Here is a 13048-nt window from a genome sequence, read left to right as displayed (position 1 = left end):
TCTGGGAGGCGAGAAGTGCACAGTCTCAGCACGGCGTGCCCCTCGGACACGCTACACCGTTTCTCTGACAAAAGATCACACTTGAAGGGATAGGAGTTTCTTTGGTGTTATTTATACCTGAACCGCAGAAAGAAAAAAAAAAAAAACTAAAGACAGGGCATACTTCTCAGTTTAAGACCACATGGAACTCAGGGTTCCGAATGCCTCCCCCTTGGCCAAGGCTGGACTTACTCATGAAATTACACGCTGGGGCTGTGCAATTAAGCATTCTCTGTCAGGGAACACATCTGGGTCCCCAGCCTCAGCTTTTCAGGATGGCACCGGGACCGACCGTGGCTTTCTTCTGACAAGGGTTGAGCTTCCAAGTGTCCCCAGGAATGGATGCAGAGTTGCTGGGCAGACTGCCCTTGACTTGAGCCCTTGCTCACCTGCATGAGATGCTTAGGAGGCTGGACGTGTTCTCCCAAGAGAAGAGACTGCATGCGACCTCACGCTCATTAGCCCCAAATTCAGTTGTGCTCATTCACTTCTCCTCCCCTCCCAGCAGACAAGAGATTATAATTACAAACCCAGTCCCACTAATTAGGGACTTTGGGGGCCTGTTAAAATGTCCCTTTACGGTTGGCCTCCAGATTTCTGCCGGCTTGCAAACGTGCACTGATGAACCTGACTACGAAACAGTGCCCAGAACGAGGCCTCGTTTCACACAATCAAGGGGAATGACATCTGTCTGAACTCATGGAAGCACGGCTGAAATATATGCACTAAGAATCCTACCATCCTCTCTCTTCATCTACTGTTCCGTGGCTTTTTGCAATATCAGCCTACCATTTTCATCCAGGTAGGTCAGCAGGATGGAGCTCGAGTCAGTGCCTTCCGTGGCATAATCCAGTGGGATGTTTCCATTGACGTCCTGGAGAAGGACGTTGGCTCCAGCCTACAAGCGGAAAAGAAAAATGAACATGTACATGGTCAGCATAAGGGCTTCCCAGGTGGCTCAGTGGTAAGGAATCTGCCTGCCAATGCAGGGACTCGGGTTCCATCCCTGAGTTGGGAAGATCCCCTGGAGAAGGAAACGGCAATCCACCCTAGTGTTCTTGCCAGAGAATCCCATGGACAGAGGAGCCTGGCGGGCTACAGTCCATGGGGTAGAAGAGAGTCGGACATGACTGAGCAAATACACATCAACAACTGTTAATACAGAAAGCAGACCAAAACTTGCATTTCTAGCCTATTTAGGAAACCGACCCAGGAAAGTGCGCATTAAATACAGCTGGCAGGATCACATAGGAAACTGGAGTTATTTTTTGAAGACAAATTATGGTAGATGTTTTGTGATCAACTCTGATGGACCAAAAGGTTCAACTGACCCTTGAGAGGATCAAGAGCCCAGCCCCAAGTACTCGTCCCCACCCCTACCCCCGATGCTGTGCTGTAAGACGCTCAGTCTTGTCCGACTCTTTGCGACCCCATGGGCTGTAGCCCACCAGGCTCCTCTGTCCATGGGATTCTTCCAGGCAAGAACACTGGAGCAGGTTGCCATTTCCTCCTCCAGGGGATGTTCCCAACCCGGAGATCGAACCCGCTTCTCTTATGTCTCCTGCATTGGCAGGTGGGTTCTTTACCACTAGCGCCACCTGGGAAGCCCCGCCTCCACAACCCCCCTGAAAAACCCCAAATAGCCAATCCCTGGCTGCTGAGCCAGGCACACCTCTGTGCCCGCTGCACTAGAGCAGCCTGGCTGTCCTAGCACGACACAGTGGCCCTGCCTTCGGATTCTGACGTCCCGTGTGAACTCCAAGCTTCCCCAGACTATCCTGTTAAATCCTTATGCTCCTTGCTCTCCGCAGAAACTCACTGCAGAGCTGTCCTCATGTTACCATTGCTTTAATGAAGCCTGATCCCACAGACTGTAGCCCGCTGGGCTCCTCTGTCCATGGAATTCTTTCAGCCAAGAATACTGGCGTGTGTGGCCATTCCCTTCTCCAGGGGATCTTCCCCACCCAGCGTTTGAACCCGAGTCTCCTGCATTGCAGGCAGATTCCTTACCATCTAAGCCACAGGCAAGTCCAGCACAGTCACAGTTCAGTCCCTTTAATAAAGACTGAGCTCATGGCTTCCGGCTGGTTTTTCTCTTTCCAGAAACTGCTGCTGCTGCTGCTGCTAAGTTGCTTCAGTCGTGTCCGACTCTGTGCAACCCCAGAGACAGCAGCCCACCAGGCGCCACCGTCCCTGGGATTCTCCAGGCAAGAACACTGGAGTGGGTTGCCATTTCCTTCTCCAATGCATGAAAGTGAAAAGTGAAAGTGAAGTCGCTCAGTCATGTAGGACTCTTAGTGACCCCATGGACTGCAGCCCACCAGGCTCCTCCGTCCATGGGATTTTCCAGGCAAGAGTACTGGAGTGGGGTGCCATTGCCTTCTCCTCTTTCCAGAACTGCTTTCTGACAAAAAAGCATCATCCGGAGACGTTAATGGATGAAGTACATCGGATACGACTATCAGACATCTTTCAGCTTCACAGGCTCTCTCCCTCAGGCACCTCTGAACCCACCTGCTTGACGCTCCCCCTCCCCCAGCACAAACACAATGATGGATGCGCTTTCATCCTTATTAATAAACAAGTAGTCACAGCAATTGTTACCCTGTCTCTACCTTCCTTAATGAGCTCCGTAAAATTTACCAGGCAAGACTTCCCATGCGTCTCCTCCCAAAAGCCTGTCACTAAACTCAGGCCAAGAAAGCGAACGCTTCACCCTGTTCTTCTTCCTGAATACAAGTGTGTATGGCACTGTGAATATAGTTAATATGGTTCATATAATATCCAAACCCATGGCTTTACATGAAAAGGAATAGCCTTTTATATTAAATAGTTTGCATATTTATAATATTAGGGGCTTCCCAGGTGGCACAGTGGTAAAGAGTCAGCCTGCCAACGCAGGAGACCTAAGAGCTCTGGGTTCAGTCCCTGGGTTGGGAAGATGCCCTGGAGGAGGAAATGGCAACCCACTCCAGTATTCTTGCCTGGAGAAACCCATGGACATAGGAGCCTGGTGGGCTACAGTCCATGGGGTAGCAAAGAGTCAGACACGACTACGTGACTGAGCACACACACACATTTATATATTAAATAGCCATATAGCAGTGGTTTTCCCAGGTGGCGCGAGTGGTAAAGAACCTGCCTGCCAGTGCAGGAGGCCTAAGAGCTGCAGGTTCGATCCCTGGGTCAGGAAGATCCCCTGGAGGAAGGCATGGCGACTCACTCCAGTGTTCTGAGATCTCACCTTGTTTGAATGTGTGTGTAGCTATATAGTGCTTCCCTAAGCCTTAGCAAGTCTGCACAGGTTTTCGAAAAGACTGCTCTAATTATAGTAAAAAGTAGGTCAAAGTGGTAGAACATTCCAAATCTTCATGTTTTCCCTCCATGTAAGCTGTACTGTTCACCTGACCGTCCAGAGTGAACCACATTTCTATAGCCATAAAAAGAGACTCCCTTATTTGAATAGAACACGTTAGATATTTCCGATTTTCCCTTACCTAAGGAAAACTTCATTTTAAGGGTCTAAAGACGTCAAATTATCTTCTCGGTGCCTTTCATTTTCTTTCATAGTCAGAGTTTGAAAGGAGGTTACTTGAGGCAGTAGTCTGAAGTAGATTTGCTAATGATTTTTTTTTCTCTTAGTCTCCAACCAGGCAAATAAGGTTTTGCATATTTATCCTGGCTTCACTGGTTAAAGAATCAATTAAGACACAGAACCACAGGGCGCCCTTACTTAATTCAGTTCTCACAGGTAGGAGGTAATGAAGTTATTTTTTCCCCAATGCATAAATGTTTCAGGTAGAATCTTATCCATGTCAGACATCTGGGTGGCAGATGACAGCGAATATAATTAAGGGTCACATATTATCAGTAACAGCAAAAATAAATAGTACAGCATCGAGGTAGCCCTGAAGGCAGGGCACTGGGGGAGAATGCTTTCTTAAGGACTAATGAGGCTTTTTCAGAGAAAGTCTGAAAACGAAAGGTGGTGCTGAATGTTTCATTTGGGTTCATTCACTGAAATTTCCACCCGCTAATCACTGGTCTATGCTGCTGAAAAACCAGGTGTCGTCCCATGCACAGACCTTCCCAGGGGGGCGGGAACTTCCCTAATCACAGACCACAGCTAGGTTCTCTTTATGTTCCCAACAGTGCCTGGCGCATATGAGATCCTAAAAACTATTTACCGGAAAAAAAGGAAAATAAGCAACCAAACACTGAACTTAGTTACTACAAATTGAGGCAAAGGATTATGATTGCAGGGAAAGTTACTTTTAACTAAATTTTCTGACATGCGTTTTTAAGAGTCGATACATACAATTACAAAATCACTCTACGCATACTTAAGTTTCCAGCCTTCACTGTTTCTAGAATAGGTGACAATTGCAGGAGACTCTTTCATCCCTCCCTCTCCCCATCTCTCCTTCCTTTTTATTTCCCTCCCTTCCTCTGTCCCTCTGTCCCTCCTTCTCTCCCTCCCTCCCTTCCTTTGTCACTGGACATGGGTGAGACATCCCACCAGGGGTGGCTCTGTCCCCACCGTCCAACTGTCTGGTCTTAGCCAAGGTCCCCAGAAAGCCTGATCCTGTGTAGTAAAACATGTGGCCAAGGGACACCCCGAAAAGGCAGTATTTCTCAACTCAGAATTCTGAAATTGTGCACATGTATATAAAAACCCCACTGGCAAGATTCCTGGCTGATTGTCATTCTTTAGTCTGATGAACTCAGGGTTCATGTGCGCTGATGGCTCCTAATGGGTCCCCCTGGAACGGAGCTGCTGATGACTTGCAGAGCAGAACTCTGAGGCAAGTCCTTCCATTGGGCGTCAAGAAAATCAATCACACTGTGATTGGTTTCATCAGGGAAATGAATGTTGTATTATGCAAAGCAAAGTACTCAAATGCTTTTGTAGTTGAGGATTGGATAGTTCCTACTGGGAGTCCTGAATACATCTCCTCTCTCGTAATTCAAACTGGAAGCCCCACTTTGTCCTAAACTCTGCTCTGGGAGTATCGAAATAGAATCCAAATCTCCCATTCTCCTCAAATAGGAATCTTCTTTCCTGCATGTCAGATAACATACGAACGAATAAATGCACATTTCTGCAAGTAAATGTTTTATTAGTTTATGTAACAATTTACTGTCAGTGAATAGAAACTTGTCCATGTTTCATTTAATAATAATTCTCGAGCATATTAATATTGAAATTTGAAAGACGGGTACCTGATGGACTTTTAATCAACGAATACCACTTTTTATATGAAAATACTTTGGTAACTTTTGGTTTTGATATAACTACAAGTTAGCTCAAAGTTGCAAGCGCAGTGCCAGGAACCACGGTGTGTCTCTTATGGGTTGAATTGCATGGCCCCTAAGGAAATGCTGATGCCCGAACCTCTGGTACCAGTGAAGGCGACCGTTACGTGGAAACAGGACCGCTGCTGACGAGAATCGCTACAATGCCATAAGGATTCCGCGGTAAAGTAAATGACAGGCGTCCTAACAGGAAGAGTGGCACTGGGGACGAAGACAGAGGGGAGACGGCCACGTGAGGAGGAGGCAGAGACTGCAATGACGGCTGCCACAAGCCAGCAGGTAGCTGGGGCCACCAGGAGCGGAGAGAGACACAGAGGACGCCCTTCAGAGGTGTCAGAAGGAGCACGGCCCCACCAACGCCTTGAGGCTGGACTTCTAGGCTCCAGAACTGTGAGAAGCTAGTTGCTTCAAGCTACCCTGCTTGTAGAACTTTATTATGGCAACCCCGGGAAAGGAATACTTTACCCTTTAGTCAAATTCACCAGTAAGTTTACTTTCCCCTATTTTTGCTTTCTCTTTGTCTCTTTCATTTTTCCTAATCTCTTCAAAGTGAGTATAGCATCATGTTGCTTTACTCTGAGATATTTATGTGGCTGTTGTTCAATTGTAAGTCACGTCCAACTCTTTACGACCCCAGGGACTGCAGCGTGTCAGGCTTCCGTGTCCTTCACCATCTCCCAGAGTTTGCTCAAACTCATGTCCATTGAATTGGCGATGCCATCCAACCATCTCATCCTCTGTTGCCCCCTTCTCCTCCTGCCTTGAATCTTTCCCAGCATCAAGATCTTTTCCAGTGAGTTGGCTCTTGGCATTAGGTGGCCAAAGTATTGGGAGTTTCAGCTTCAGCATCAGTCCTTCCAATGAGTATTCAGGGTTCATTTCCTTTAGGATGGACTGATTTGATCTCCTTGCTGTCCAAGGGACTCTCAAGAGTCTTCTCCAACACCACAGTTCGAAAACATCGGTTCTGTGACACTCAGTCCTTTTTTTTATAGTCCAACTCTCACATCGATACATGACTACTGGAAAAACCATAGCTTTGACTATTTGGACCTTTGTCAGCCAAGTGATGTCTCTGCTTTTTAATATGCTACATTTCAATAGCTTTCTGTTTTGGTATATACTTCAAAAAATAGGGACATTATTTCAAATGTGTTATCAAAATCAGAACATCTGACATCACAAAAACTCTATCCTATACAGCACCAACCATATCTGAGCTTCATTAATTTCACTGATGACATCCTTGATCGCCATCACCCTCTGACTCAGAATGGAATATGGAGTCTCCCAGTTTATTGTATTCCCCTTTCTCTTTAGCGTGCTTCCAGCTGAAACAGTTCATCTGTATTTTTACTTAAGACCTTCTTGCATTAGGTTCTTCCAATGAAATTTTTGGCAGGCCAAGGACACAGGCAGTCACATTAGGTATGACACCTGAGTCCCGCTGGTGATGCAGGTAATTAGATCACCTGGTCAAGTGATGTTTTTATGCTGTGAAGTTGCAGCTAGGAACCCATGGCTTCATACTTATATCAGTAAACGAATGAATCCCTGATACATGGGAGAAGAAAGCTCTTCCATACAGTAGAACACCAACTCATACAGGCAGCAGGAATGGCAAGGTTAGAATCTAACATTCATTACAGGAATAATTCAGAGGTTTCCCTGTGGCTCAGCAATAAAGAATCCACCTGCAATGCAGGAGACTTGGGTTGGATCCCTGGGTTACAAATATACCCTGGAGAAGGGAACGGCAACCCAATCCAGTATTCATGCCTGGGAAATCCCATGGACAGAGGAGCCCAGCAGTCCATGGGGTCACAAAGAGTTGGATATGAATGACTGAGCGACTGAGCACACAGATAATTTTGATCAGATGCAGACGGAAATGATGATGCACATGCTTTTGTGCAGTCCCTGCCCTCTCCACTCTGCACCACTGTGTCCTCTTATTGTTGAAACAGATGGATTGGCAAGGATTCTATTTTATTCTGCATTATTCAAGCCACCAAAAGGAACTAGTGGAGAAACACCTTAATCTGGCTACCTCAAACAGTTGAATCGCAACCCCTTTCCCCAAACTTGAGCTGATACGTCAGAGTTGTTAGTCTCAAGGAAGTCAGAGAGAAGCTTCAGGCAGGTGTGCACCAGCAGACGGCCGTAACAGAGCAACTTAATGCTGACGACCACTTAACCTGATGACCACTTAACCCTGATGAACACTTAACCCTGATGAACACTTAACCCTGATGACCACTTAACCCTGATGAACACCTAACCCTGATGAACAGGGCTGAGAAGGAAGGACTCGCCATCTTGCCATTCCGTCCCTCCTGTTACTTGAGTCAGACCACCCAGAGGACTTCAGAGCTGCCACCTGCCTGAGAGGGCAGGGAACACAGGGAACTGAACCCCAAAGTCCATGCATCCCCAAAGTCCCAAGCAGAGGCTTTTTCACCGATACCCATTGTCCAAGCAGAAAGAGAAAACTAGAAGCACATAATTTTCCTTTGGATCCTAGATTTTTGGGCAGATAACACAGGAGGCAATACAGCTGAGAAATCCATTTATTCATCAAGGAACTACATATTAAGCGCTTATTATGGTGAAAGTGTACTTTGAGATTTTAATGATGGTGAATTTCTATGGTAATAAAAAATTGAAAACCTGTATGACAAGCATTTAAAATTTTCTAACAGTTGAAATTACATTGAAACCCATTTTTACAGCTCCCTCTGTGAACATTCTGAGGTCAGTAATTATTACTTTGGGAGCATGTAAATATTTATGTGTAGCCTGGCTGCCATGCTAAACAGTAAACCATGCCAAGAAAAGAAACCCTGAGACAAAGAAAAGGTAACTGTAGAATTCCAAGGGACTGGGGTGTGAATGGCATTCACAGTCCTAACTAAAGAAATCTCTAACAGTGATCCGACGGAAGTTTAAGGGGACCACGAGCAGAAGATGAGCACGTGGACAGAATGGGGTATCCAACCAGGGGTTAAAGGAGCTGAAGCCCTGTCTTCCACACTGAAGATGAAAAATCAAGGTGTACCAATCTAAATAGCTATTTACCTCGAAACACATATAAAAGTCAGAGGAACCATCTAAAAGAGTTAGAAGTGGTTGTATCTGGGAGGAAAAATTTGAAGGGTAGAGCTAAAGAGAAGACAGAAGGGCTGACCTTTGCAGAGCCTCCAATAAGCCTTGGAAAACTCTCTGGCTTTTGAAAATATGGGTATGCACGACAGTTAAAAATCTAAAATAAAAAAAAAATGCATGATAAGTCGCTTTGGTCATGTCCGACTCTTTGCGACCCCATGGACTATAGCCCACCAGGCTTCTCTGTCCGTGGGATTCTCCAGGCAAGAATACTGGAGTGGGTTGTCATGACCTGCAGGGGCCTTCCCAATCCAGGGAGCCCACCTGTGTCTTCTCTACCTGCTGCTCTGCAGGCGGATTCTTTACCGCTGAGCCTCAGGGGAAGCACACACATGGAAGACTGGCCTAGGTACAAATACGGCATGAGACGCGATTGCCCTAATCATAAGATGATGTGATAAGAGTATTGTAAGAATAGAAAGTAGTGAAAACACGCCAAAAAGAGGGTAATACTTAGTTAAGGACATTTTATGATGCCACTGCATACCATTGAAAACCATGATGCAGAACAAAATTTTAAGGCCTGGAGAAATACAGAAAAAGTGAATATAAATAGGCTACCAAGATGTATATATTAATATCAGATAAATTCTGTGTGAATTTTACATGTGTGGGGAAGAGAGAAAGGAGAATGAGACTGATTTAAAAATACATCAAAATATATTCAGTGGGGACATCCCTGGTGGTCCAGTAGCTAAGATGCCCTGCTTCTGCTGCAGGGGACACAGGTTCAACTCCTGGTTCGGAACTAAGATCCCGCATGAGGCGCAGTGCAGCCAAAAAATAGAAAAAGAAATTTAGATAAGTTAGTATTAAAGTAAAAGAACAACACAAAAGCAAGAAGTTTTATATATATATATATATATATATATATATATATATATATCCAATGACTATGTGAAGGAATTATGAATGATATTAATTTTCTATACATTTGTGGGTGTCTTTCCATTTTATACAATAAACATGTGTGATCTTTATATTGAGAAAACTATCTTTGAAGCTGGACTGGAAGAACACAAGCTGGAATCAAGATTGCCAGGAGAAATATCAATGATCTCAGATGTCATCTGCAGAAAACACCACCTTTGTGGCAGAAAGTGAAGAGGAACTAAAAAGCCTCTTGATGAAAGTGAAAATGGAGAGTGAAAAAGTTGGCTTAAAACTCAACATTCAGAAAACGAAGATCATGGCATCCAGTCCCATCACTTCATGGGAAATAAATGGGGAAACAGTGGAAACAGTGTCAGACTTTATTTTTGGGGGCTCCAAAATCACTGCAGATGGTGACTGCAGCCATGAAATTAAAAGATGCTTACTCCTTGGAAGGAAAGTTATGACCAACCTAGATAGCATATTCAAAAGCAGAGACATTATTTTGCCAACAAAGGTCCGTCTAGTCAAGGCTATGGTTTTTCCTGTGGTCATGTATGGGTGTGAGAGTTGGACTGTGAAGAAGGCTGAGCACCAAAGAATTGATGCTTTTGAACTGTGGTGTTGGAGAAGACTCTTGAGAGTCCCTTGGACTGCAAGGAGATCCAACCAGTCCATTCTGAAGGAGAGCAGCCCTGGGATTTCTTTGGAGGGAATGATGCTAAAGCTGAAACTGCAGTACTTTGGCCACCTCATGTGAAGAGTTGACTCATTGGAAAAGACTCTGATGCTGAGAGGGATTGGGGGCAGGAGGAGAAGGGGATGACAGAGGATGAGATGGCTGGATGGCATCACTGCTTTGATGGACGTGAGTCTGAGTGAACTCCAGGAGTTGGTGATGGACAGGGAAGCCTGGCGTGCTGCGATTCATGGGGTCGCAAATTGTCAGACACGACTGAGCGACTGGACTGAACTGAACTGATCTTTGAAGCTGAACAATGAACAAAACTATGAGATGCAATGAGATGAAAACACACGACCATTCTCTTGGGTCCCTGGCAAGTTTTAAATCTACTAAGTTCAACGGTGAGGAGTAAAACTGGAGACAAGTCAACAATGATCTGATGAGCTGGCTCCAGTAACATTTGAATTAGTCAATGGCCAGAGTATAGTTAAAGGTCAACCATCCAATTAAAAGATACAGTTTCGTAAGCAAGCCTATTGAATATGAATTTCTGAGAAAAACAAAGTAAGAAGAGAGATCACGGGTTCGAGGGTTCATAAAGATCCCCCACATGGTTACGGTTAAGTTCAACATCATTTCAAGTACTGGGCACATGTTACATGTTCTATGAAGCCACTGATTTCTTCCCATAGACTGCTTTGCTGGAAGCACACAAATTTCAGTAAATACCTGTTGACTAAGACCTGAAAGAGCCAGGTAAGAGCCAGGACATTCCGAATTCATTCATCATCCATTCATACAGTTATTGTCCAATACCATTCTGATGTTTATTCTGCTTTAAAAAAAAAAAAAAAGCCTGTTTGACTAATCAGAACATGTGTTATCTGTTATGAGAAAACACAGCCTTTTCTGGGTCTATTTAGCAATAAGCTGAGAATACAGGCTGTGAATATTCTCTGTCCCTTTAACATGTTGTGTTGTTGGTCTTCATGTGGGTTTATCTCCAGTGCCTTATGATGTCAGGGCCTTTATCTCCTTTTCCTTCTGTGGTGCAGAAAATTCTATGACAGTTTTCAAGTCCTATGTTGTAATATTTAGGTACGTACAGAAGGGAAACCACGTAAAGTTTAAGATGCTTTTACGCTTGATGTAAGGATTCAGATCGCAGTTTTCTCAGAGGTTTGCTTTTTTCATGTTTCAATGACTAGCTTTTCCTATACAGTAAGTCCCCCAGATACGAACGAGTTTCATTCTGAGAGCGTGGCTCTAAGTCCAATTTGTTCCTAACTCCAACGCAGTCAGCCAAGGCACTAACACAATTCAGATCAGATCAGATCAGTCACTCAGTCATGTCCAATTCTTTTCGACCCCATGGATCGCAGCACGCCAGGCCTCCCTATCTATCACCAACTCCCGGAGTTCACTCAGACTCACGTCCATCAAGTCAGTGATGCCATCCAGCCATTTCATCCTCTATCGTCCCCTTCTCCTCCTGCCCCCAATCCCTCCCAGCATCAGGGTCTTTTCCAATGAGTCAACTCTTCACATGAGGTGGCCAAAGTACTGCAGTTTCAGCTTTAGCATCATTCCTTCCAAAGAAACCCCAGGGCTGATCTCCTTCAGAATGGACTGGTTGGATCTCCTTGCAGTCCAAGGGACTCTAAAGAGTCTTCTCCCAACACCACAGTTCAAAAGCATCAATTCTTTGGTGCTCAGCCTTCTTCACAGTCCAACTCTCACATCCATACATGACCACAGGAAAAACCATAGCCTTGATTAGATGGACCTTTGTTGGCAAAGTAATGTCTCTGCTTTTCAATATGCTATCTAGGTTGATCATAACTTTCCTTCCAAGGAGTAAGCATCTTTTAATTTCATGGCTGCAGTCACCATCTGCAGTGATTTTGGAGCCCCCAAAAATAAAGTCTGACACTGTTTCCACTGTTTCCCCATTTATTTCCCATGAAGTGATGGGACCGGATGCCATGATCTTCGTTTTCTGAATGTTGAGCTTCAAGCCAACTTTTTCACTCTCTAACACAATTAATTGGCTATAAATACTGTATGGTAATAGATTTATAATTCTTTTCACACAAATAATACAAAAATCTTCCAGTACAGTAGCATAAGCCAGTACAGCAGCTGGCATCCAGGGGCTGGAATCCACTGAACAGGAAAGAAGAGTTACAGGCTGGAGGAGGGAGAGGAGGTGGGCGATGGTAGAGCTGAACCAGCAGCAGCGATAGGAGACACAGGGCGAGCTGCAGCTCCACTCAGGCCTTGATGGAATGCACATTCCCATCGTCGAAAGCTCGCAACTCGAAGGTTCTTAGGCAGCAGATGTATTGCGATGAGTATAGTCCTCCCATCACCACAAGGAAACTCTCAAGGCATTTATCCCCTTGACTTTCATTGTCATGAAATACAAGCTTCTGATTCTCCTTCTAAATCTGGCTCGCCTTTCTCAGTCTTCTCTTTAGCATCCTGTTTCTCTCAGAATCTTTTGATTAGTTTACTTTGGCCCCATTTCCCATGTTTTTTCTCGGACTTCACGTTTTCATGGGTTGATCTGATTTACTGGAGGGCTTCTGTTACCCTGTGTATACAAATAAGACTCCTCTCTCTCTCTGCTGAGTTCCAGAACTAACTGCATCCTAGACTTCCCCAGGTGGATGTCTTCCTGTCTCCTATTGATCCTGACCTTCAAATATTCAAAGAAGTTCACAGTCCTTCTCATGGAAAAAGATTTCTTGGCTGCTATTTGCTTTCTTTGTACATTGCAACCTCTCTCCCAATTTTCAGAATCAGAAAGCTTTAGTTCATTCTAAAATCCCCTCCTCTTCTTTAATGCCTACATTTCAAAGGTCAATATTACTATTGACTTCAATGCAAAATATATCATCAGTATTTCCTTCATTTGCATGGTTACCAGTCTCAACTCACAATCACTGGGTTTTAGGAAATGTTCTC

At 44.8% G+C, this 13048-nt stretch overlaps 1 protein-coding gene across 3 annotated transcripts in view; it reads right to left on the bottom strand.

Annotated features, from left to right (window-relative positions):
* Nucleotides 1-13048, bottom strand: part of MYO16 (myosin XVI) — a 518782-nt gene that overhangs the window by 325751 nt on the left and 179983 nt on the right. For all 3 annotated transcript variants that reach the window (XM_070800476.1, XM_070800475.1, XM_070800474.1), the window contains exon 5: nucleotides 829-937. In XM_070800476.1, the coding sequence (XP_070656577.1) occupies nucleotides 829-937 (109 nt within the window). The remainder of the gene's footprint in view (nucleotides 1-828; nucleotides 938-13048) is intronic.

This window comes from Bos indicus, chromosome 12, assembly GCF_029378745.1.
Source record: "Bos indicus isolate NIAB-ARS_2022 breed Sahiwal x Tharparkar chromosome 12, NIAB-ARS_B.indTharparkar_mat_pri_1.0, whole genome shotgun sequence".
Taxonomy (NCBI): Eukaryota; Metazoa; Chordata; class Mammalia; order Artiodactyla; family Bovidae; genus Bos; species Bos indicus.
This window is presented reverse-complemented; position numbering and strand designations above follow the sequence as displayed.